Source organism: Lithobates pipiens, unplaced genomic scaffold (assembly GCF_037356315.1).
Source record: "Lithobates pipiens isolate NorthernLeopardFrog02 unplaced genomic scaffold, aLitPip1_a1.2 Scaffold_22, whole genome shotgun sequence".
NCBI classification, from domain to species: domain Eukaryota; kingdom Metazoa; phylum Chordata; class Amphibia; order Anura; family Ranidae; genus Lithobates; species Lithobates pipiens.
In genome coordinates this window covers 157381632-157408844 of record NW_027507784.1, presented here as the reverse complement: position 1 = coordinate 157408844, position 27213 = coordinate 157381632, and the positions used below count along the sequence as shown (strand labels likewise).

At 46.5% G+C, this 27213-nt stretch overlaps 1 protein-coding gene across 1 annotated transcript in view; it reads right to left on the bottom strand.

Annotated features, from left to right (window-relative positions):
- The window catches only part of DYTN (dystrotelin), a 67904-nt gene that overhangs the window by 37883 nt on the left and 2808 nt on the right, over positions 1-27213 (bottom strand). The window contains exons 3-4 of the mRNA XM_077448507.1: positions 26121-26223; positions 7192-7262 (exon numbers count right to left, since the gene is read on the bottom strand). Coding sequence (XP_077304633.1) covers positions 7192-7262; positions 26121-26223 — 174 coding nt within the window. The remainder of the gene's footprint in view (positions 1-7191; positions 7263-26120; positions 26224-27213) is intronic.

Genomic DNA, 27213 nt, shown 5'->3' with positions numbered 1-27213 from the left:
TTTTCTGTCACAGCGTTCTGCCCAGCATTTTTCTGTCACAGCGTTCTGCCCAGCATTTTTCTGTCACAGCGTTCTGCCCAGCATTTTCTGTCACAGCGTTCTGCCCAGCATTTTCTGTCACAGCGTTCTGCCCAGCATTTTCTGTCACAGCGTTCTGCCCAGCATTTTCTGTCACAGCGTTCTGCCCAGCATTTTCTGTCACAGCGTTCTGCCCAGCATTTTCTGTCACAGCGTTCGGCCCAGCATTTTCTGTCATAACGTTCGGCCCAGCTTTCCTGTCATAGCGTTCTGTCAAGCATTTCGGTCACAGCGTTCTGTCCAGGTTTCGGTCATAGCATTCAGTCCAGGTTTTGTCACAGCATTCTGTTCAGCATTTTCTGTCATAGCGTTCGGCCCAGCATTTCTGTCATAAGCGTTCCATCTAGCTTTCCTGTCACAGCGTTCTGTCCAGGTTTCGGTCAGCATTCAGTCCAGTTTTTCTGTCACAGCGTTCTGTTCAGCATTTTCTGTCACAGCGTTCGGTCCAGCATTTCTGTCACAGCGTTCGGTTCAGCATTTCTGTCACAGCGTTCGGTCCAGCATTTCTGTCACAGCGTTCGGTCCAGCATTTCTGTCACAGCGTTCGGTCCAGCATTTCTGTCACAGCGTTCGGTCCAGCATTTCTGTCACAGCATTCGATCTAGCTTTCCTGTCATAGCGTTCTGTCCAGGTTTTGGTTATAGCATTAGTCCAGTTTTCTGTCACAGCGTTCTGTTCAGCATTTTCTGTCATTACGTTCGGCTCAGCATTTTCTGTCATTACGTTCGGCCCAGCATTTTTCTGTCATTACGTTCGGCCCAGCATTTTCTGTCATTACGTTCGGCCCAGCATTTTCTGTCATACGTTCGGCCCAGCATTTTCTGTCATACGTTCGGCCCAGCATTTTCTGTCATACGTTCGGCCCAGCATTTTCTGTCATACGTTCGGCCCTGCATTTTCTGTCATACGTTCGGCCCAGCATTTTCTGTCATAATGTTCGGCCCAGCAATTCTGTCATAGCGATTGGTCCAGCATTCTCGGTCATAGCATTCTTTGTAGCTTTCCTGTCATAGCGTTCTGTCCAGGTTCGGTCACAGCATTCAGTCCAGTATTTCCGTCATAGCGTTCGGTCCAGTATTTCCGTCATAGCGTTCGGTCCAGTATTTCCGTCATAGCGCTCTGTCCAGCATGGCGGTCATAGTGGTTTGCCCCTGGGTTCCTGTCATATCATTCTGCCCGGCATGTCTGTCATAGTGTTCCGCCCCAGGTTATCTGTCAGTGTTCTGCCCCTGGAGTTCTGTCATAGCGTCCTGCCAGCATGTCTGTCATAGCGTTCTGCCCCGGGATTTCAGTCATTGTTCTACCTAGGTTAACTTTTAGCATTTCTGTCATGGCATTGTCGTGACATTTTTCTGTCAGTATTTCTGTCAGAGTGTTTCTGTTCAGTGGTTCTGTCATGGTGTTTCAACCTCTGTGTTTGGCTTCAGAGTTCGCAGAAGGGCGTTCACTTATGACATATTCTGGTTAGGTTTGTCTGCATTCATTGTCATGTCTTATCGTATCTGTGTTCATGTTTGTACCGGGGTCAGTTAGCTAGGGCTCGCACATCGGGATCTGTCACGACTACAGATCCATACGGGCTGAGGTTTCGTTATTAATGATTGTTGACCACAATCTTCTCGCCTGTATACCATACGTCATACGATGCATGTTCATTCACCACACCTGTACGTCTACCCACCACGGTCTGTGGGTACTCTAGGCCTGAGTTTCTGTTAATTACCTGTCTCTGCGCTGCAGGTTACTCGGGTTAACTCACTATTTCTCAACTCACACACGGGGGGGGGGGGGGGGGTTCATCATTAGGTTTCATTCATGCGCTGTGGTCTTGACTTTCTGCCATGTTCTCATTCTTAGGTAGGCAGAGGGGCGTTGTTGTTGTTCTCATGTCTGGTTGTCTGTCTTTCCTTCTAGTTACGTTTTCAGGTTGGGCCGTCTTGGCATCCATACCAATATAAACCATGCCTGCACTCACGTACAGATGTCTTTTCGCCACTGGGCGCACCCTCAGGTTGGAAGCAGACAACAATTTTCTTTAGTGGACATCCTGTTGCATAGAGGCCCTGGTTACCGCCCTGGGATTCATACTCTCAGGGTGTGTCCAAGCCACGGTCCTTAGGTGGTAGGTTGGGCGACGTCGTCACCATTCTGGATTCCACTCTCAGCTCTGATCTCTTGTCTAGGAGGTTGCCTGGAGTACTGCTCAGGGACGTCGGTCCAGTCATCTTTGCTCCTCCCCGGTTTGTTCCAGGTGGGGAGGGGGGTGCTTTAGTCACTTTGGGCATGGCTGGTTCATGCTATGGGACTTATTCCCCTGGGTTGGAGTCTGTTTCTCCTTCCTCGGTTCAGGATTCGGTCTCGGTTGGGAGGTCTCGGGCAGTAGCATGACCTGCTCACATCCGGTGGGACCAGTTTGTCTTGGTGTCGCCATGTTGATGATGCTTGCCATGGCATCTACTCCATCACATCCATCAGGCAGCCAGGTTTCCTCTCCTATCACTGGTATTTTTGCCACTCACCCTCTCACATCCTCTTACCAGGTATGGGAAGGGGTGTTTTCACGGTGCTTCTTCTGGTGTGTGTTGTAGGGGTTCTTCGGGTCAGCCCTTGCTCTCTTTTCCCCACGTATCCTCTCATTCATAGCAGTTCATTCTCATGTCCGGGTCACCTTGGGCATCAGGCTCATCCTATCCTTCACGGGACGTTCAATTGTGTTTGCGTAGCTTGCAGGCTCTAAGGAGGTTCCTTCTCATCTCCAGGTCTGGAGTCGATGGGTTCTACTCGCACAGCGGATACTTACCGGTTACTTACGGTTGGCGTTTGGGCATACGTCATTTTAGGGATAGGATCTCTACCTTCCCTCTCCCACCTAAACTGGTGTCTTTTGCCCTCTTTTCAGGCATACTGACCATCCAGGCCATGGCACACCTCAGGCCTTGTTTCTTAAGTAATATTGCATTTCCCACTTGAAGACTCCGATTACAAGTTAGAAGGCTGGCTGTAGGCCAGCCTGTATTTGTGGGAGGAGTCGGAGACTATATAACCCTCCTCCTCTGTCAGGGCCAGGGTTGGGGTTTTCTAGGTGCCCACCCACCCGTTTCCCCCAGGTTTATTCACTCATACTCATAGTATTTTTCTTATTCTTACATTCAGGGTATGCCCTCTTTTCAGGCATACTGACCATCCAGGCCATGGCACACCTCAGGCCTTGTTTCTTAAGTAATATTGCATTTCCCACTTGAAGACTCCGATTACAAATAAAACATTATAAATACCTGTTTTCCTTTTTTTTTTATAAGTGATCACATTCCCACTACTCTCAGCTTCATAAGAGTTGGGGGGAGGAGAAGCAGCAGTACACTGAGCTTTCCAGTAAATGGCTGTGTAGCAGGGGCATGTCAGCGCAAGTTTGATCATTGGAGGAAAGCAGGCTGAGTTCCCAACACAGCTAGAGAACTGACCACAGTGTGCTCTCCTGCTTAATGTGGTTAGTTTTTAATAGGAAAGCAGAGGGAACATGCAGGAACAAAAGGAATTGTACACCAAGGAAATAATACAAACAGAACAGGAGACTTTCTTATACCAGTACACGGTACAGCAGACACATATCAGGAATATGAAGTGTTGGGGTAACAAACGCTTTAATATGTTGTCATCCAATATGGTTGGTAACTAGGCAAACATAAAAACGGATTAACTATGGTAATAATACAATTTAGCACACAAAGTGATTAACATTAGGGACTAGGCATAAGATGACATTTGGCATCCAGATCAGCATAAACAGTAGCAAGGCCACTTGCAGTGGCAGCAGAGAGTAGTAGTAAAGTGTAATCTACTTTCCAAAAGAAAAGGAGTATGGTAGTCCCAGTTAACCTGTATGTGGTGTAGGTACAATACAGGTGAGGTATAATCTCACCACAGGTGCAAGGTAGATGTGGTTCAGATGCAGTAAACATTCAGTATAATATGGTATAGGGTTGGTATAGATGCAGACTAGGTTTGGAATAAGTGCAGTAAAGAGTGCAGTATGGATGCAGTATGAATTGTATGTGCTTGGTGTCCTGCTTGCAGTGGCTTGCTCCCTGCTAGCTGTATAAGCAATGGACGAATAGCCCTCTCACCAGTCCCTAGGATGCTGTGGTGAAATTCCAGTCTCCCTGCAGCAGCGGTGCAGGTGCAGTGATGTGGGTGGGCAGTGCTGCATTGGCCCTGGGTGTCCCAGTTTCTGAATCAGATCTCTGCTGGTATGGTCCCCCACAGATGGATATCCAGACAGAGGTACTCTACCTTTCCCACTCCCTCAATACCAAGAGAGGATGTTTAATAAAATCATCTCTCCACTCCACAGTGCTTATTGGGATCTGTCATGTAAGAAGTCTATTTCTCCCATTATATGGCTGCTGTCTTAAACTACATCTTCCAGGATTCTCAGTGATCTTCATAGAAGTCTATGGGCTTGCTTGGCTATAGATCTCTCCCAGCTGGCCGGAGGAGAATAATGCAGCAGAAGCCCACTTTTATTAATGAAAGCCTTGCAAACAAAAGAATGGGGTGTACTATGAATGGCACCACAGCTAAAAGAGACCACTATCCTCAAATCATCCTCAAAGTAAAAAAAATAAATAAATCACCAAATAATAGGATGAATACAGCAAAGGAGGTTGCTGCAGGATACAGTTCCTTGAACAAGTATTCATACCTCTTTTCCACATTTTGTCATGTTTCAACCAAAAATGTAAATGTATTTTATTGGGATTTTTTGTGATAGACCAACTGTAAGGAAACCATTGTCAGTCCCTTGCTGAAGACCACATAGCTGGAAAACCCACTGCAGGTAGGTTCCTGACAATGTTGTCATAAGTGGAGATGATGCAAGCTGATTTATTCTGGAATATTTGTAGGACAACTGATGTCGATTTAGAATGTATAAATGCACATGCTATTACAGTTATAGCATTTGCATTTATACCAGTGGTGTATTTAGGATTTGTGCTGCCCTAGTCCTGAATAAACTTGTGCACCCTCATTTTCCGTATTTAAATATGACCCACCCCTTCCTGTCAATGCCTCACCCCTTCCTTTTTAAGACCTGCCCTGTCATCTTCATGGAAAGGAGGACAGAGGGACGCCGTAGGAGAAGGACAGAGGGATGCCGTGGGAAGAGGACAGGAGGGCGCAGTGGGAGGAGGACAGAGGGACACCGTGAGAAGAGGACAGAGAGACACTGTGGTAGGAGGACAGAGAGATGTCGTGGAAGGAGGACAGAGGGACGTCACGGGAAGAGGACAGAGAGGGACGCCGCGGAAGTAGGACAGAGAGATGCCGTGGGAAGAGGACAGAGAGGGACGCCATGAGAGGAGGACAAAGGGACGCTGCAGGAAGAGATCAGAGGGATACAGCAGGAGAAGGACAGAGGGATGCCATGGGTAGAGGACAGAGGAATGCCGCGGGAAGAGGATAGGGGACGCCACGCCATGGGAGGAGGACAGAGGGATGCAATAGGAAGAGGACAGAGGGATGCCGGGGGAAGAGGACAGAGAGGGATGCCGCGGGAGTAGGACAGAGGGACACCGCAGGAATAGGACAGAGAGGGACGCCGTAGGAGGAGGAAGGACAGAGGGACGCCGCAGGAGGAGGATAGAGGGATGCCGTGGAAAGAGGATAGAGAGATGCCATGGGAGGAGGACAAAAGGACACTGTGGGAGGAGGATAGAGGGAAACCATGGGAAGAGGATAGAGGGGGATGCCGCGGGAGGAGGACAGAGGGATGCTACTGGATAATAGAGAAGGATGCCATGGGAGGAGGACTGATGGACGCCGCGGGAAAAGGACAGAGGGACACAGCATTTTTTTGTTTGAGGGGGAGGTGGGTAAAAGGATATGTGCATTGGGAGGGAAGAGGACATGTGCTAGTGGGGGAGATCAGACCCCCCACTAGCACATATCCTCTCCCCTCTCAAAACACCCCCCAGCACATATCCCCTTACCCCCCCTCACCTCCCATCACTCCATGTGTGCATCTGTTATCCCCCCCCCTTCCCAGTTACTGTGTTCACCTTCACTGTAAACTATACACAGACCTCAGACCAGCAGCACGGCTCTTGCACTGAAGTTGTGTTCCTCCTCTGTGGCTCCTTCTCCTCCTGGCTGTGTACAATAGAACATTGGAGCTGAGGAGGAGGAAGAGCTGAGGAGTGTGTGCGGCTGTCAGTTGGGAGAGAGTTGTCAGCTGCTACGGAAAGCCAATCGCCGATTGCTGATGTTCCAGGCGGCATATATTTCAGTTGCTAACGCACCCCTCTTTGGCCCGTTACCAGAGCTCAGTGCTGGAACTTGTTGTGGCACTGGGCTCCGGGTTTCAGCTGTACTCCTCTGATGGCGGCCGTGCCAGGAGGAGGGTGTGGGTGCTTTTGTTCGTGTGGGAGGTGGCTTTTTAGCCGCCCCCCGCAAAGTGCTGCCCCAGGCCTGGGCCTTGTCAGGCAAGGCCAAAACACAGCACTGATTTATACATTTTAAACCTACTTCAGCTGCCCTACAAAAATCAGCTTGCATCATCTCTACTTATGACAACATTGTCAGGAATCTACCTGCAGTGGGGTTTCCAACTATGCGATCTTCAGCAAGGGACTGATCCTGTTACTGCTAATGGTTTCCAAACCTCCCTTAAATTCAGTCTACCCTGGCCCCATTGTGACTTCTGCTCTGTTAGAAGTTTTGGATTTTACACCTGGTTCCTGCTTTCCCTGGGAACAAGTTCTGTTACTCTCCCTGACTATGACTCATTCACATCCCTAGGCACCATCTGAATCACTTTGACCCCTGTTTGCCATACAGTTATTCTTTGCATTGCCTTCGGGTTTAATTCTGTTCATTCAGGCTTTCTTCTGCAGAAGGTGAAGTACTGTGCAATTGTGGTTCTTAGTATGCAATGATGTCTGTTCATTACAAAAATCCTCTTCATATCAAGACTCCTGTATTTATGAAAGTCAGACTGACTGATATTCGCTTGTATGAACACAATTATTTCATAAATCTTTGCTTAGAATAGAATGGAAATGGGATCTAATGGATGAAGATAAGACAACAATCAAACTGCTTTAAATGACTTACCTTCGCTCAATCTGGAGTTCACTTATAGATTTCTGTGTCTTCTGGAGCTCTGTTCTAATAAACTGAAGTGCCTGATAAAGTCAAACAAAAACAGACCATTATTTGAGATTTGAATCTTTATTTTTAAATACAAGGGTACAGTTTTGAAAGAAAATTGGTGGATATGACAATGTTTACATAAAAAAAAAAAAAAAAAAATGTACAATGTATTCTTGTATATTTTAAAGAGTAAATTGTTTAAGATAAATATCAGAAAACACGTGTGCCTGTGTATGTTGTATGTGTGTGTGGAGAGTGGTGGTTGATGTTAATGTTAATAACACTGCCTGGGTTTGTTGTATGAAACACAGTTATTGCGCATGTCTACTCAAAACTTTTTGCTGTCTTTATTCTTTTGGGGATGGGGTGGATGTCTTCGATCCATAACTGTTCTGAAATTTTTATTGCTGCCCAGCTTTCCTGTTTTTGAATCTTACTATCAATGTACTATCAATGTTTCTTTCCTACTGATACTGTGCTGTCTCTAAGGCCTAAGCAACACTAGTGATTGTGAGTTCCTACCAACAACAAAACTAAAGAATGCATAGAAACCACCTACCTCTTTCTAAAGCCGCGTACACACGGGCGGACTGTCTGGCCAACTTAGTCCGCCGAAACACATTTCAGCGGACAGTCCGCTCGTGTGTGGGCTTCAGCGGACTTTTTCAGCGTGCAGTCTGGCGGACTAAGTATTTCGGAATTTCCGTAATACTGTCCGTCGGACTCGCAAAAATCGGCGTGGGGGTCCCCCCCAAGTCCACAACAGACCCTTGTCCGAGCACGCTACCCGGCCGGCCAGGAAAGGGGGGCGAGCGAGCGCCCCCCCTCCTGAGCCGTACCAGGCCGCGTGCCCTCAACATGGGGGGGTGCCTTGGGGAAGGGGGCCTCTTCCCGACAACCCGACAACCCTGGCCGTTGGTTGTTGGGGTCTGCGGGCGGGGGGCTTATCGGAATCCGGGAGCCCCCTTTAATAAGGGGGCCCCCGGATACCGGCCCCCCACCCTATGTGAATGAGTATGGGGTACAATGTACCCCTACCCATTCACCTGTAAAATAAAAGTACAAAAAAAACCACAACACACGAGATAAAATACTTTATTGCACAGCTCCGGGGGTCTTCCGTCTTCGGGGGTCTTCTCGCCGGACTCCTCCGCTATCTTCTTGTAGCTCTTTTGCTAGCGGAGGAGTCCGGCTTTCTTCCTCGCCGCCGGCCTCTTCTCCCGACTTCAGGGGTCTTGTCCCCCTCTTCGGTTCTTCTGCCGGGCCACCGCGGCTTCTTATAGCTCTTTTACAGGCGGTGGCCCGGTCTTCTGTCGCCGCCGCTGCCGCCGCCGCCTTCCGTTCTTCTTCTTCTTCTTCTCCAGGAGATGTTGCCTTGACGATCTCTCCGGCCGGAATGCCAGGGACGCACTGCGCGGCCACTTATATAGGGACAAGGGGCGGTGTCACATGGCTTTATGTCACATGGGTTGGTGTCACATGGTGACCCTGCCCCCTTACGATGCCATAGCCCCCATGTGACATCAACCCATGTGACCAACCCATGTGACATAAAGCCATGTGACACCGCCCCTTGTCCCTATATAAGTGGCCGCGCAGTGCGTCCCTGGCATTCCGGCCGGAGAGATCGTCGAGGCAACATCTCCTGGAGAAGAAGAAGAAGAAGAAGAACGGAAGGCGGCGGCGGCGGCGACAGAAGACACCGCCTGTAAAAGAGCTATAAGAAGGCGCGGTGGCCCGGCAGAAGAACCGAAGAGGGGGACAAGACCCCCGAAGTCGGGAGAAGAGGCCGGCGGCGAGGAAGAAAGCCGGACTCCTCCGCTAGCAAAAGAGCTACAAGAAGATAGTGGAGGAGTCCGGCGAGAAGACCCCCGAAGAAGGAAGACCCCGGAGCTGTGCAATAAAGTATTTTATCTCGTGTGTTGTGTTTTTTTTTGTACTTTTATTTTATAGGTGAATGGGTAGGGGTACATTGTACCCCATACTCATTCACATAGGGTGGGGGGCCGGTATCCGGGGGCCCCCTTATTAAAGGGGGCTCCCGGATTCCGATAAGCCCCCCGCCCGCAGACCCCAACAACCAACGGCCAGGGTTGTCGGGAAGAGGCCCTTGTCCTCATCAACATGGGGACAAGGTGCTTTGGGGTGGGGGGGCCGCGCGGCCCCCCCTTCCCCAAGGCACCCCCCATGTTGAGGGCACGCGGCCTGGTACGGTTTAGGAGGGGGGGGCGCTCGCTCGCCCCCCTTTCCTTTCCGGCCGGGTAGCGTGTTCGGACAAGGGTTTGTTGTGGACTTGGGGGGAACCCCCACGCCTATTTTTTTCGGCGTTGGGGTTCCCCTTTAAGTCCATACCAGGCGGCGGGGTCAGCGACGTCTCCTTCGCGGGCCCCGCCTACCTGGAGACGCGCTCGAAATGAGCGGACTTTCCTCCGCGTGTGTGGGCGAGTCCGTTCATTTCTTTTTTTTTTTTTTTTTTTTAAAGAGTATTTATTGAGAAATGAAACAGACATAATATTACATATGCAACAAAAGAAAGTGCAGTACAGTAGGACCATCATCGCAGATGAGGTGCGCGAAGAGAAGGAGAACAGAGTAAGGCTGCAACATATTAATCGTACATCACATACTGTAACAAAAGAACCAAATAGCAAGTAATAACTCAAGTAAAACAGAGCAGCAAACTAACAGTAACTGGATGGATCCTGAAGCAAAAGGTTGTTGCGATAGCAATATAAAGTTAACCAAGAAAATGACATTTCCCAAGATTTAGTAAAGATAAAAAGGGGGGGGGAAGGGAGGAAGGGACACATACAGGAAAGGGCAAAAAGGGGGGGGGGAGAAGGAGGGGGAGGGGGCAAGGAGCCATGGGTTCTCGTGTCTAGTCCCAGGGGCGGGGGGTTCCGTAGGGTGGATCCTGGGGGTAGTGGGTTGTTGAGAGCAGATTAGACATTAGGGGGGGGGGGAGGCCGACCCCCAGAGCAGATGGAGGAGCGCCATAGTAGAAAAAGGTGTAGTGGTCCAAATTGGTAATGTCCACCGGGGAGAGAGTGAATGATATGAAGGGATGCCACAGCGCGTAGGAAAGCGAGACTTCGCTTTTTCGTCCCGAAAGTTTGCGTTGCATCGGTCCTTGTAGAGGAGTGAAAGGAGGTCTTTCTGCGCCTGATCAACGGAGGGGGGAAGAGAAGAAGTCCAGCTTTTCAGAATAGATTTCCTGGCTAGTAGCAAGCAGAGAAGAGCCCAGTCTTTGCAGGAAGGTTTGCAAGGCGTGCTGTTTGGGGGCACGAGGCCACCGGTGGGAGACCACGGAAGCAAGAGGGGGTCCCAATAACCAAAAATGAGGAGGAGGGGGTCCTTTGGTAATTTCAATAAGGTAACTTTGAAGATGTAGGCGAGTATCCGGTCCCAGAATGATGAGATGTAGGAGCAGGACCAGAAGCGGTGAGCCAGCGAGGGCCTGTTGAGAAGACAGTGGGGACACTTGGTGGTGTCCTGATCAGTGGCAGATGGAAGGAAGGGAAGGTATGCCCTGTGGGCAATTTTCAGTTGCGATTCTCTCCAAAGTTCGTTGGGAGTCAGTCGATAGACTTTGTTGAGACCTTGCAGAATTTTGTCTACTAAATCCGGGTCAGGAAAGTCTTTCTTCCAATTGGCGACAGATGAAGATGTCAGGGGGGAGGAATATCGCTGGAGCAAAGGTTTGTAGACATCAGATATTTTGTAGGTATCATCCCTGAGCAGACGGTCCAAGAAAGTTAGGGTGAAGCGTTTATGTTCCTCTCTGCAGATGTCATTTAAGTAGCTGGTACATTGCCTATAATGAAAGGCATGGGCTGGAGGGAGGGAAAACTTTTCTGCTAGGAGAGCAAATGGCAGAAGGCGGCCAGAGTCCAGGTCACAAAGTGTAGCAAAGCTGGTGATGCCCTTCTCTTTCCAGAGGTGGAATGGCTTGTGAAGAAGGCCAGGGGAGAAAGTAGGGTTCCCCTGTATCGGGAGGTGTCTGGAAACAAAAGGGGGGAGCTTGAGGCACTTCCTGGTTTCTCTCCAGGCTATGGCAGTGTCCCGGAGTAGGAGATTGTGTTGAAGCAGTGGTGGTACCGATTTCCACCGGCAGTGGAGGAGAGCTGTCAACGAAAGTGGAGAGACCATGGCGGCTTCCATCGAGTAGTTGGAGTATCTGGAGGATTGGGATATCCAATCCAAGCCAGTGCGTAACAAACATGACAAATTATACAATCTTAAGTTAGGTAAGCTAATACCCCCCTCGTGTCTGGGAAGATGCAACTTTTTTAGGGTTATACGTGGGCGTTTGCCCTGCCACAAAAAGGAAGAAAAAGCTGATTCCAGAGTCTTGATGTCCTTGTGGAGAAGGAGCAGAGGGATGGTCTGGAGTGGGTACAGTAGCCTGGCAAAACTAACCATTTTTAGAAGGTGGCATCTTCCCAGAAGCGAGAGAGGCAGATCCATCCAGTTCACCATTTCCTGAGAAATTTTTGTGATCAGGGGGGGGTAGTTAAGGTGGTAAAGGGAGGAAGGCAATTTACCAATTTTAATACCAAGGTAGGTGATGTGGGAGCTAGCGGTTGTGAAGATAGAGTGTTGCGTCCAGGGGGGTTTACGATGGGAGCCTATCGGGAGGATTTCGCTTTTGCTGTAATTTATTCGAAGCCCTGAGCAGGATCTGAAGACGTCAAAGACCTCTTTAATGGTGAGCATGTCGGAGGCAGGGTCCGACGAAAAAATGAGCACATCATCAGCAAAGAGGGAGGTGCGCAGATCATGTTGGCCTATGCGGATACCGTGAAGGGGGGCTTTGTGTGATAAATATCTGGACAGGGGTTCTAGGGCGATATTAAAGAGGAGCGGGGAAAGTGGGCACCCCTGACGAGTGCCCTTGTGCAGGTGAAATTCATCTGAGAGAACACCAGCTGCAACTAATTTAGCTGCAGGGGAAGAATACATGGCTTTGATAAGGTGGCAGAAGTGGCCCTTGAAGCCCATTTCGGATAGGGTCATAGAGAGCCAATCAAAACTGACATTGTCAAAGGCCTTTTCCGCATCTAATGTTATAATGGCAAAGTCCCCATCGGGGTTGTTTTTTGCATGTTCCAGGGCGAGCATAACCTTACGGATGTTCAAGGTGGCAGTTCTGCCTTTCACAAAGCCAGATTGGGCAGGGTGAATTAGGGAGGGAATAATGGCAGCTAGTCTAGTGGCTATTATTTTGGACAGTATCTTGACATCCAGGTTGAGGAGGGAAATCGGCCTATACGAGCCTGGTTCGAGGGGGTCCTTCCCCTTTTTGTAGAGGAGTTTAATAACAGCCTGGTTTCCAGAGGGGAGATATGGACCACCGGACCAGATGCCATTGTATACCTTGTGGAGTGTGGGCTCTGTGATGGAGGAGAGGGTTTTATAGAATTCACTGGTGAAACCGTCGGGACCTGGAGCTTTGGACGGGGTTAGTGTGCGGATCGTGGAGGAGATTTCGGCGAGTGAGATGGGGGCATTAAGGGCTTCTAATTGTTCAGAAGTGACTTTAGTTAGGGGCACACTATCTAGGAAAGAGCGGGCGGAGGCATTATCTATAGGGTCTGGAGCATAGAGGGCCGTGTAGTAGTTTAGCATCACCTTGTTAATTGCTTGCGGGGTGGAGTGAAGGACACCCTTCGTATCTTTAAGAGAGGTGATGTGCGTCGGATGGAAAGCGCCTTTGCACAGCCTCGCTAGGAGTTTACCCGCCTTATTACCAAACTTGTGGAGCGTTGCGTCAAGTTGAGATCTTTTCGCGCGTTCGAGTGTGTCCGCCCAAGTGTCAAAACCTTGCTTGGCTGCCTGCCATTCGGCTCTACTGTTGGGGGAGTCAGTAGTGGAGAGGGATCTTTGGGCTAGATGTAGTCTCGCGCTGGCGCGTTTATAATGGGACAGGGCGTTTCTTTTGAAGGAAGACGCATAGGAGATGATTCGGCCCCTGAGAAACGCTTTACCAGCATCCCAGAAGAGGTTGGGGGAATCAGAGTGGGGGGAATTCGCTTCCGAGTATTCACGCCAGGATACCGCCATAAAGTGTTGGAAGTCAGGATTATTGTGGAGATAGGAGGGGAAGCGCCACAGTCTAGGGTGTGGTGGGAGATCTAAGTTGTCAAGTCGAATTAAGATCGGGGCATGATCAGAAATAGCAATGTCAAGTATTTCTGCTTCAGACAGATTGGGGATGAGATCGTCGGATCCGAAAAAATAGTCGATTCTCGAGAACATGTTATGGGGGTGGGAGTAAAAGGTGTATTCCCTGTCTGCCGGGTGAGACAGGCGCCACAGATCACAAAGATGTAGGGACTCCATGGTGGAGGCAAAAACGGAGGTGTCAGAGGGAGCGCTTTTTAATCTATGTCGTGGGGGAGGGGATCTGTCGTCTACGTGGTGAAGGATGTCATTGAAGTCACCGCCGACCAAATGGGGGGTTTGGGTGAAACGAAGGAGCCAGGAGGTCAGACTGCTGTAAAAGGATTTACCGGGGCTATTGGGAGCGTACACGTTAGTGATCACTAGGTCTTTGGTTCCCAGGCGAATATGCACTGAGATGAGCCTGCCCTGAGAATCTGAGTGTGTGGACAATACTTCACAGGGGAGGTTTTTATGTATCAGCAGGAGAACACCCGCCTTACGGTTAACGGCATCTGAGCCTAGGACCTTTCCAACCCAGAGTTTCTGCATGCGATGAAAGTCTGGAGCGGATAAGTGGGTTTCCTGTAGGAGGGCAATATCTGTTTTCAATCTTTTTAGGTGCCGTAGGACCTTCATTCTCTTATTGGGCAGTCCGTTCATTTCAAAAGTAGGGCGGATAGTATGGCGGACTTAGTACGCCGTATTAGTCCGCTCAAAAAGTGGTGTGTGTGGTCAAGTCCGTTCATTCGAAAGTATGACGGACTGTCCGTCGGATTGTCTGACGGACTAAGTTGGCCAGACAGTCCGCCCGTGTGTACGCGGCTTAAGGCATCGCTTCCTTGCTGACAGAAACAGGACATATTTCTTATTCTTATTTTTATTTCATACTTTTACATTTAAATTGGTGAAAAAAAAATGGAAAACTATTTACATAAAATTAACGTAATTAATGTTTTTCTGTTGCATCCTCATATAAACCTGCGGTGGGTCAGATCCACCCTCTGACACTCCCAGAACAACCTCTTAACCAGTCCTTTTAATTTTTAACTGACTGATTTACAGATGTTGCATAGATAGACCTGGAATGCCCAAGGACCGGGAATGCGCAAGGATGCACCAGGAAAGACAAATTACAATAAATATTGTTGGAAAAGAACAACAGCAAAGTTGCTAATAAACTGACAATACTGTATGCATTATAACTTTCTATCCAGCAGGTGGCACTACAGTGTTATGGTTTGTATTCTATGGTAATGTGATCACAGGATGTTCTGTCTATGTTCAGTGTATGTACTTGTAGCCTCCTGTTTCCTGTACCATGATGTAAAGACATGTTTTGATATTGCGCAATGAAAGTAAAGTATTCTGCTGTGTACAAGAAGCTTCCAGCACATGATTCAATACCCCGTAATATGTATAAGTAAACAATTTTCCATTTTCATGGAGCCCCTAGAGTTAGTCTACTGTGGGATATGCAAAAATAACTTTACTTACACATGGCAAGAAAAATAAACAAGGACCCAAAGCAGTTCATCGGATCTGCTGAGACATCTAGCTTGTAATCACAAATAAATTAATTTGGAGTAGACTAGCTGGTTACCCTTAATACTTTTTTCTGCCAAAAGCAAAACCTCAAACATTTTGCAAAGGGTTCCTCCATGGTAAAAAGTTTAAGAAACACTGTACTAGAGTGTGCTTTTTTAGAACAACAAGCCAGAAAACTGAACTGATTATCAATTGAACACTATGTCAGTGGGAGATCCAGCAGACCTGATCTTGGATAAACAAATCACAATATATTTTTTCTCAGACTGTATACCTAAACAATTGTACACATTTTTGCTATTCCACTATTCAGAGGAAGTGAGTAGGCAGATTAGAAAACAAAACAAAAGCAAAAAACATTTAGAGCTATTTTTAAAGTCTGAAGATGGAAAAATGAAACAGTTTTGAAGGACACCTTTTAATGTCCTGTACACACAACTGGTTTTCCCGTCGGAATAAACTCTGAAGGTTTTTCCGATGGAATTCCACTGAAACTGTCTTGCATACAGCCGATCACACCAAATTCCAACCGTCAAGAATGCGGTGACGTACAACATGTGCGACGGGACTAGAAAAGGAAGTTCAATAGCCAATAGCTTCCATCTCGTACTTGCTTCAAAGCATGCGTTGTTTTTGGTAGGTCGGAACAGCATACAGATGATTGGTTTTCCCAATAGGAATTGGTTCCATCGGAAAAATTTAGAACATGTTCTCTTACTAGGCCCATCAGAATTTTCGATGTAAAAAGTCAGATGGGGCATACACACGATAAAAAGCTCCCATCTAACTTTTTCCTTTCAGACATCCTGCTCGTGTACACGGCATAAGACTTTCTCACATAGGCTGTAATTTTTGGAAGGAGAGAGAGAAATCAGATTGCACCTTGAAATATAAAACTTGTCCCTTCTTTGAAAGACTAAACTTTGAAAACACGTGACACTTTTTCAGCATGGTTATAAGCAAACAGGTTCCAATTTATGAGCGATTGAACAGGAATCCATTTAAAGTGGTTGTAAAGGCACAAGGTTTTTTTTTACCTTCATGCATTTTATGCATGAAGGTAAAAAACATTTTGGGTGCAGCAACCATTGGCTCCTGTCAATTACAGCCAGTGAGCCAATCAGGAGATGGAGGGGACGAGGCTGAGCCATGGCTCCATGTATGGATGGACACACAGACTTGTGGTTTAGGAGCGCACCTGCTTGGATGCCCCACAGCAAGCAGCTTGCTGTAGGGCACCTGATAGGAGAGAGGAGCCAGGAGCGTTGGTGTGGGACCAGAGAAGTGGAAGATCCAGGCTACTCTGTGCAAAACTATTGCACAGAACAGGTAAGTTTAACATGTATGTTGTTTTTTTTTTTTTTTTTTTTTTTAAACAAGGCTTTACTATCGCTTTAAAAAAAAATGTTTTTTTTTTTTTTTTTTACACCAACGATAGAACGATCAAAATAGCATACAGGTTTGCACCACAGCTAGAAAGCCTATTTTGGACAGGCTGCAATTTCTGAGAATTTAACATTTAGCATCTAAAATGATCATTTTTAGACACTGATGGTGGCAATAGCATACAGGTTGGGGATATAACCATTAAAAACTCACACTTTGATGAATTATTGTTGTCAATTATTGCTAATACAGTGCCTTGCGAAAGTATTTGGCCCCCTTGAACTTTTCAACCTTTTGCCACATTTCAGGCTTCAAACATAAAGATATAAAATTTTAGTTTTTTGTGAAGAATCACCAACAAGTGGGACACAATTGTGAAGTGGAACGAAATCTATTGGATATTTTAAACTTTTTTAGCAAATAAAAAACTGAAAAGTGGCGCGTGCATAATTATTTGGCCCCTTTACTTTCAGTGCAGCAAACTCACTCCAGAAGTTCAGCGAGGATCTCTGAATGATCCAATGTTGTCCTAAATGACTGATGGTGATAAATAGAATCCACCTGTGTGTAATCAAGTCTCTGTATAAATGCACCTGCTCTGTGATAGTCTCAGGGTTCTTTTGAAAGCGCAGAGAGCCTCATGAAGACCAAGGAACACACCAGGCAGGTCCATAATACTGTTGTGGAGAAGTTTAAAGCTGGATTTGGATACAAAAAGATTTCCCAAGCTTTAAACATCCCAAGGAGCACTGTGCAAGCGATCATTTTGAAATGGAAGGAGTATCAGACCACTACAAATCTACCAAGACCTGGCCGTCCCTCTAAACTTTCAGCTCAGACAAGGAGAAGACTGATCAGAGATGCAGCCAAGAGGCCCATGATCACTCTGGATGAACTGCAGAGAACTACAGCTGAGGTGGGAGAGTCTGTCCACAGGACAACAATCAGTCATGCACTGCACAAATCTGGCCTTTATGGAAGAGTGGCAAGAAGAAAGCCATTTCTCAAAGATATCCATAAAAAGTCTCGTCTAAAGTTTGCCACAAGCCACCTGGGAGACACACCAAACATGTGGAAGAAGGTGCTCTGGTTAGATGAAACCAAAATTGAACTTTTTGCCCACAATGCAAAACGATATGTTTGGCGTAAAAGCAACACAGCTCATCACCCTCAACACACCATCCCCACTGTCAAACATGGTGGTGGCAGCATCATGGTTTGGGCCTGCTTTTCTTCAGCAGGGACAGGGAAGATGGTTAAAATTGAGGGGAAGATGGATGCAGCCAAATACAGGACCATTCTGGATGAAAACCTGTTGGAGTCTGCAAAAGACCTGAAACTGGGACGGAGATTTATCTTCCAACAAGACAATGATCCCAAACATACAGCAAAATCTACAAAGGAATGGTTCACAAATAAACGTATCCAGGTGTTAGAATGGCCAAGTCAAAGTCCAGACCTGAATCCAATCGAGAATCTGTGGAAAGAGCTGAAAACTGCTGTTCACAAACGCTCCCCATCCAACCTCACTGAGCTCGAGCTGTTTTGCAAGGAACAATGGGCAAGAATTTCAGTCTCTCGATGTGCAAAACTGATAAGTATTAACGCAAGGGGGCCAAATAATTTTGCACGCCCCACTTTTCATTTTTTTATTAGTTAAAAAAGTTTCAAAAATCCAATAGATTTCGTCCCACTTCACAATTGTGTCCCACTTGTTGGTGATTCTTCACAAAAAATTTAATTTTTATATCTTTATGTTTGAAGCCTGAAATGTGGCAAAAGGTTGAAAAGTTCAAGGGGGCCGAATACTTTCGCAAGGCACTGTATACAGTAGAGACTTTGTTTCCTAATTTTCATACACCTATTTGTATATTTACCTATGCATAGAGATGATGGTTTTACTAGCCTGCTTAAGTATGATGTAGCGTGGTCTCTTTAAAGTGGTTGTAAACCCTTAAAAAATTTGAGAGCAGGACCTAAAATTTTCCAACAACAAAATCCGATCGGACTGTTTCCGATCGTGTGTATAGAATTCCGGCACACAAAGTGGCACGCATGCTCAGAATACATTTGGGGACAAAATCGATTGGCTACTGGCCTGTATGTAGTCCTGTCCTATGTTTTGTACGTCACCTCGTTTGGAACGATCAGATTTTCTGACAACTTTGTCCGACTGTGTGTATGCAAGACAAGTTTGGTAGAAAATCTGGATTTTGTTGTCGGAATGTTCGACCGTGTATACAGGGCATTAATGTAACTATACTCCCACAAAAGCTTCTGGTTCAAAACTGCCCATAAGTGCTAAATAGATGCGTTTTCAGTGTTTTTTCAGAGTTAGAGTTTTTTTACAGCTGAAAAACTCCTCTCAAAACCCACTAGTTCTGGGGGGGTTTCCAGAAAGAATACGCCCCTGCCAAAAAATGCTGATAACAGCCTATGTGTGCATGGACACATAGGATAACATGCTGGGGAGTTTACTGGCTGCCGAAAAAAATGCCTAAAGCCAAATACAGCAGCTGTAAAATGTCCAGTGTGCATGAGGCCTAATACTAACAGGCAATGCCTTTAAAGGCTAGATTCATAATATATATTAAGTCTTAGGTCCTTTTCGATATATAAAACATTTTATCGTACAACTGCGCTAGATTTTTTTACCATTACTAATAATATGGGCATCCTAAGTAAGGATCTTTGAGAGACTGTGCTACATTGACATTGTAACTTGCGAGAAGTTAAAGTAAAAGTTCTCAAAGCGGGGGGCGTGGCCTGCAGCGGAGCCGGATGGTCGCATAGAACCAGAGCTCCGGCGCTTCAGGGTTTCAGCGGCTAAAAGCAGACCTTCCGTGCACCGATTTCACCCGGACTACCGGCGTCCTAGCGGGGGCAACCACCGAGATCATGCCTAACAAGCGGCGGAACGCTAGGCACCCGCACCGGCTGACGGACTTCTTCCATGCAAAAGGTATGGAGGGGAGGCAAGATGGCGCCGAGGCCTACTCCGGGCCTGCGGCCTTAGCAGCGCAGAATCTTCACAATGCAGAGAATCCTGCTACACTGACCCCCATATCTGACCTCAGACCTTCCCCTCCACCTTCCCCAGCCACTAGAAGCCCGGTCAAGTCCAAACCCAGACTCGATGGCAACGGATTACGAACCGTGGATAGCCCCGGCCCAGACTCCGGTGATGACACGAGGGACATGCCGGAATCAATCGAATCCTTCCCTACGCTTAATCAGCCAGTACTGGACACTGTGTTAAAAGACATGTTGCTGTCCCTTAGAAGCACCATACAATCAGATATGGCATCATGCATGTCTAAGTTTAACCGGGACATTAGTGATCTGGGTAACAGAGTTGACCACATTGAGGTGAAAATGGGCGAATACGCTGATACGATTAATGACTTGGTGGATGCATATGAGGAAAAAGAAAGTGACACCGCATGGGTCAAAGCAAAATTGGCCGATTTGGAAGATAGATCGAGGAGAAACAACCTAAAAATAAGGGGGGTCCCTGAATCAGTACAACAATCTGATCTAAACTCCTACGTCACGGCGTTATTTAAGGCCCTCATTCCTGCTCTCACAGATCTGGACGTTACCATAGATCGAATACACAGGCTACCCAAACCTTCCCACCTGTCTGAGCAAATACCTCGAGATGTCCTCCTCCGCCTACACTTTTTTCATGTTAAAGAAATCCTCATGCTTCATATGAGAAAACGTGAGATTGTTCCAGCACAATATCAAAACCTGCAATTTTTTGCGGATTTATCTCAGTATACCCTGCAGAAAAGGAGGAACTTGAACACTGTTACGAAGGCTCTTCGCAACCACAAAGTCGCATACAAATGGGGCCATCCTACGAAACTTGTTGTGACGCGAGACAATCGTACCTATGCGATATCCTCCTTGGAGGAGAGAATTGCTCTCCTGCGGGACTGGAATATTGTCACTGAGGAATTGACCCATTCACCTCCCACGAGCACTCCCAGACCAGTGGACAGAGTCTGGAAAGAGGTTACCGGCAAAAATGCTCGATCTCACACTTGAATCCTTCAGGTTGGTCTTGACATGCTATTTACCCCTGAAGTGCAGGGCCGTGACCTGCTTGGTCGGACTAAACCCCCACAAATAACAGCGGTTACACGCTGCGAGTGACTTGTTAGTTATTTCAAGGAGTGCCCTGTTGGTGCTCAACGGTACTGAACTATGCTTTTTTCTTATTTTTCTTACATGTTTTGTTCTCTTTTCTTTCCTACCTTGTATTGTTTCTGCTCCACGAGTTGGCTAACGGATATAGCAGTGGAAGTCCTTGTGATCTATCTGGGAGTCATGTCATCGGGATGCCTGGATTTCTGGTACACCTCTTCTCTGAGTCCTTCAGCATGCCCCTATGCTTCAACGGTTGGCAACGTGAGTACACCTTCTTTCTTTATGGCTGGGGTGTTCTCTACAGTTCTGGGCTTCTATTTCACGTCGATTAGCTGCATTTATACCTCTTTCCCATACCATCGCTACTCCCCATCACACGATACTAATAGAGTATGGCTCTGAGGATCCTTACCATTAATGCCAGAGGCCTCAACCACCCCGTAAAGACGGAAGTCATTCTGGAAGGAAGCTCTACTCCATGATAGCGACATTGTCTGCGCACAGGAGACACATTTCAGCTCTTCAGCCCCCCCCAAATGTTCACATGGCAATTATCCTTATGTTTTTACAGCCAATGCGGACTCCAAATCTAGAGGTGTTCTCATAGCTATCAGAGATACAGTGGCGTTTAAGCTTCATCAGGAAATTAAGGACCCTAACGGCAGATTCCTGATTCTGATTTGTGAAGTTAATTCCTCTAGTTACACCATTGCCACAATTTACTCCCCCAACGTGCATCAAGTTCATTTTTTCAACAAGACTATTAGGAAAATCCGGAAGATCCAAAGGGGCTCCCTGGTTATTTGCGGAGACTTTAATGCATCTCCGGACCCGGTGTGTGACTCCACCTCGACTTCTCTCCGCAAGGCAGCTGCACTACTTCCCTCTATCCACAATAACAATCTATATGATGCCTGGCGTTGCTTCCATGCCACTGAACGGGATTTCACCTTTTTTTCTTCACCTCATCGAATTTACACACGCATTGATCTTTTTCTGGTTGACCATAAAGTGTTGTTGTTATCGAAGGAGGTCTCTATTGGTACCATTTCTTGGGCAGACCATGCCCCAGTGGTGCTGTCCATCGCGGATCCAACGGCAGCGCAGAAGAGTCCACTATGGAAACTCAACACCTATCTTCTCCAGCAGAAGGACTCTAGAGCTACTGTAGACACCCGCCTTCGGGAATTCTTTAATAATAACACTGGTTCTGTGAAGGATAATTGTATATTATGGTCAGCCCATAAGGCGTATATGCGGGGGATTTTAATACAATTGGGTGCGAGGGCAAAGAGGCAGAGGCTACGACGATTTAACGAGCTAACCGCGGCAATTGCTGACATTGAAACACAAAATAAGATCCACACCACTTTACCCTTGTCTAAAAAATTGACCCAACTCAGACATGACCTTAGACTCCTGCTTTTGGAGGATTTTGAGAAAACTTCTAAGAGGGTGAAGATGAACTACTATGTTCATGGTAGCAAGGCAGATAAACTCCTTGCGCACAACCTGAGAGGTCCTAGGTACAAAGACAAAATTCCCTACATAACCCATCCTGTGACTAAACAAAAAGTTTACCACCCCCAACAAATAGCAGACGCATTTAGCTCTTACTATGAGTCCTTATACAACCTTAAAAACGACCCCTTGACGTCCCAACCACAATTAGGTGCAATTAATGACTTCTTGTCTTCTATCTTTATCCCCAGATTGTCTGACAGCCAACTACAATCCTTAAATGAACCGTTTACTGATACTGATGTACTTAAGGCCATTGCCTCCCTACCTCTAAACAAATCCCCAGGCCCGGACGGTTTTGGGAGTGAATACTATAAAGAATTTGGCCCAATTCTACTCCCTTTCCTGGTGAAAGTCTTCAATGATGCGGCTGCCTCTGCCTCTTTCCCTTCTGAAATGTTAGCAGCAACTATTGTTACCATACCCAAACCAGGGAAGACTCCAGATACCCCCTCTAATTTTAGACCAATATCACTCCTTAATACTGACATTAAGTTGTACGCGAAGTTGATTTCTCAACGTCTAGTTATGCTACTCCCTACACTTATTCACCCGGATCAAACAGGGTTCACCCTGGGTAGACAGACTTCGGATGCAACCCGTAGGATGATTAATATCATTCACATGGCCGAACAACAGCAAAGGCCTTCTCTGCTTCTGACTTTAGACGCAGAGAAGGCCTTCGACCGCATACACTGGCTTTATATGAGGAGAGTTTTGGAGGCTTTTGGTTTTACCGGCACTATACTCTCAGCTATCCTTGCATTATACTCAAACCCCTCGGCTAAAGTGAGCGCTTCCGGAGTCCTGTCCACTGCTTTCACTATTTCCAATGGTACGAGACAGGGATGCCCATTATCCCCATTAATATTTAACCTGTTAATGGAACCCTTGGCCATCTATATTAGGAACCACCCTACGATCCGGGGTTTTCCAGTGGGCGCTGATAGTCATGTAATCAGTTTATTCGCTGATGACATCATTCTGATTGTGACTGAGGTGGAGTCTTCCCTGGCGGCAATCTCCGAGGCTTTGACTTTATTTAATCAAATATCTTATAAGGTTAATGAAAATAAGTCCCACATTCTTGGCATGGGAGTTGACCCGGCTGTCCAGGCCCGCCTGGCAAATACCTACCCTTACTCATGGGAGAGCAATGGGATACAATACCTGGGCATTACGTTAACGTCTAGAACTGCACAGTTGGTGGAGGCAAACTACACGACGTTTTTCCAACAGTTAGATCATAAACTACATTCCTTATCCAAAGTGGCACTAACATGGTCTGGACGTTTAGCGGCACTCAAAATGATAGTCCTCCCTCAATTTATATACTTATTTCGTACTCTCCCTATTCCAACCCCTGACTCCTACCTCACTAGGGCTCAGGCTATGCTGAATGCATTTCTATGGCAGGGAAAGAAGGTCAGATGTGCATTCCACAAGCTTATCAAGTCTAAACTGTCAGGGGGCATAGGACATATTGCATTAAAGGACTACTATTTGGCAGCTTGCCTAGCACAAATTAGACAGTGGTTTCAAGGTGGGGCTGGGGCTAGATGGTTTGAGTTGGAAAAGCATATGTGCCCTTACAGAAACCCACTGGACCTACTCCTTGCAGCTAGTCTTATGCCCACCCTACCCTCTAGTATCTCTCCACCCATGGTAGCGGCCATTGCGGCTTGGAAAATTCTGCTTCAAACCCCACTGGCCGATGCTCCCTCCAAATCAGTCCCGTTGCCCCTTACATGTCTTCAACTTCTCATTCCTAACCTAAATATCAAACACTGGTTGGACAGGGGTGTCTCCACTGTTGGTGCTTTACAGCTAGGACTAGCCACGAAGACCTTTAGGTTACTCCAATCGGAGTTCGGTTTACTGCCGGGCGACATTTTTACCTATAATCAAATCTCCCACTTACTCTCAACTCTCCCGAACCCGTCAATCGTTTTACCATGGAGGGCCCATTTGTATTTCACTAATCCTATCACGTCCATTAAGGGTATCTCTCTGATGTACGGTCTTCTACAACAGAAAACAACATTTATTAAAACCCCCTCCATGCGGTCGTGGGAATTGGAATTGTCCAAATCCTACTCCGTTGATCAATGGCGTAAAGCCGTCTCTTCTACCTATAAGGCCACTAGATGCGCCAACTTGTGGGAACTTTACCAGAAGTTGTTGTTACGGTGGTACCTGACGCCCTCTAGATTGGCTTGTTATACCCCCCAGTGTTCATCAATGTGCTGGAGGAACTGTGGCTTTAGAGGCACACTCTTCCATATTTTCTGGGAGTGCCCGGCGGTCCAAACTTTGTGGACTGCTATATTTAACGCAATATCTTTGATCCCTAACACTACTGTGCGCCCATGCCCAGGTCTGGCTATTTTATCTCTAGGTATAGATGCTCTACCTCCTACTTTAAGAAAGATTATTACCCATATTCTTCTAGGCGTGCGCTTGGAACTGGCCAGAAGATGGAGGTCGACAGTGACTCCTTCTCTCCTTGACGCTCTCCAGACAACTCACTTGCATATCTCTTATGAACTAATGTTCGCCTCCTCCTTGGGCAAATATAATCAGGCTTACACAGAATGGGAACCTTGGCTGAACTGGTATGGGAAACATGTGGTTTAGTTGGCATCCTGAGGAGGAATGGTTTCATAGCTGGGGGGGGGGGGGGTGCGGCCGGTCGGCCCGGGTGCAGCTTGATCCCAGTTGGGGCGCCCGGGACGATTGGCCGCGGTTCCCCTGTTCACTATCCCCCGTCTCCTTTTGTTATATTCTTCCATTCATATGCTTTTAGTTTCTATCTTGTTGCTGAGTCCACAAACGGCTACACTAGACTGTATCACCCTGCTTTCAACTCAATTTATGCCTTAAATTATCTTTATTCTTGTTAATAACACATTGCTTGAACAAATCTTTACTTTCTAAGAATAATCCATTGCTGAACCTTTTGTACTTTATTTTCTTCTGCTCACTGCACTACATCAATGCTGTTTTGGTCTGTATCTGGTTTATATTTTGTTGCTGAGTCCACAAACGGCTACACTAGATTGTATCACCCTGCCTTTAACCCAATTTAAGCCTTAAATTATCTTTGTTCTTGTTAGTAATACATTGCTTGGACGAATCTTTCCTTTCCAAGAATAATCCATTGCTGAACCTTTTGTACTTTGTTTTCTTCTGCTCATTGCACTACTTCAATGCTGTTTTGGTCTGTATCTGTTACCTTATATGATCACATATCTGTATGTCCTTTTTTGCTGTAATACTCGTGGAAATTTATAATAAAAATATATTGTTATAAAAAAAAAAAGTTCTCAAAGCTACCAAATGTCTGGTCTGAAGTTCATACAAAGGGGTCCACGTAAGAACGTATTAAAAGAACAGGGCTTGTACTAAAAAAGGGGATAAAGAGAAGAAGAGAGATGGCCACCACGAAGGCTTAATTGTGCAGGGGAGTTAGCGGGAGATGAAACCATACCGCTGTTGTCGTGCGTAACCAGTTGAGTGGTGTGGAATGTTATAGCAGCCAGGCAGTGGGAAGCAAGTGACTTGGCATGGGGGACAGTATCCCTGGTAGCTTGGAGTTGGTGAGCTTGACCCCCTCCCTAACGATCAGTACCCCATATGTTTGGGACCAGACTCACGAGATGGGGAATTTATGGACCTGGTCTAGAAGGTTTGGGAAGAGAGGAAGCAAGAAGCGGATCCACGTAAAGTACTATTCAAGCTCGTTAGCAACAAAGAACTGCTCTGTGTTCTCACATTGTCACTGGAGGTAGCAATAATGGCTGGGTTGGTAGAGCGGAACACATGCTCTGTGGTGTCCCCTCAGAAATGCTGCATTCACATGGAAAGAGAAAGTTTACAGTGACATGAGAAGAATGCTTAATCTAGAAGTGTTGACATATTGCAGTGAAACTGTACAAGGTGAATGGATCTTTTTTGGGGTGCCGCCTTAATGCTGACATCCACATGACCACAGCCCCTGTGCCTCTGTTCCTAGGTATTATTGAGCACATTCACCAAGGTCCCCACATTGGGTGATATGCCCTTCTCGTATGTTTCTAAGTTTTATGATTTCTAATGAGAAATACAATATACTATACCTGCATCGATGGTGACTCAAGGGATTCAGCATAGTTCATTTTGTTTTCCTTATCATCTTCAGAAAATTCTATGCATCCTGTTTTATGTTGCAAAATAATTGTACTGTAAAAATATAAAAAATAATAGTGAGTAACAATTAGCAAGTAGTACGTTTTGGTAAGAAGTCTTGGAGTAAACCCCCATTCTCACATTTGCGCATTTTTCTGTTTGTTTCCCTATGCCTGACCTCACCTGACTTTGCTCAACATGTAGACTCTCATTCTTTCTAATTGTCTCTGTTAAAACTTGTAGGCTTAATCTCCTCACACTCTACGGCCTGCACACAAAAAAGCACATGAGTTTTTTTTTGAGCGTATTCAGGCATTTTGGCTCCATAGACTTCAATGGAAGCTCCTGTAAATGCACATACAGTGCTGTGAAAAAGTGTTTGCCCCCATTCCTCATTTCCTGTTCCTTTGCATGTTTGTCACACTTAAGTGTTTCGGAACATCAAACCAATTTAAACAATAGTCAAGGACAACACAAGTAAACACAAAATGCAATTTGTAAATTAAGGTGTTTATTATTAAAGGTGAAAAAAAATCCAAACCATCATGGCCCTGTGTGAAAAAGTGATTGCCCCCTAAACCTAATAACTGGTTGGGCCACCCTTAGCAGCAACAACTGCAACCAAGCGTTTGCGATAACGTGCAATGAGGCTTTTACAGCGTCCTGGAGGAATTTTGGCCCACTCATCTTTGCAGAATTGTCCTAATTCAGTTACATTAGAGGGTTTTCGAGCATGAACGGCCTTTTTAAGGTCATACCACAACATCTCAATAGGATTCAGGTCAGGACTTTAGCTAGGCCACTCCAAAGTCTTCATTTTGTTTTTCTTCAGCCATTCAGTGGTGGACTTGCTGGTGTGTTTAGGATCATTGTCCTGCTGCAGAACCCAAGTTCGTTTCAGCTTGAGTACACGAACAGATGGTTGGACATTCTCCTTCAGGATCTCTTGGTAGACAGCAGAATTCATAGTTCCTTTTATCACGGCAAGTCTTCCAGGTCCTAAAGCAGCAAAACAGCCCCAGACCATCACACTACCACTACCAT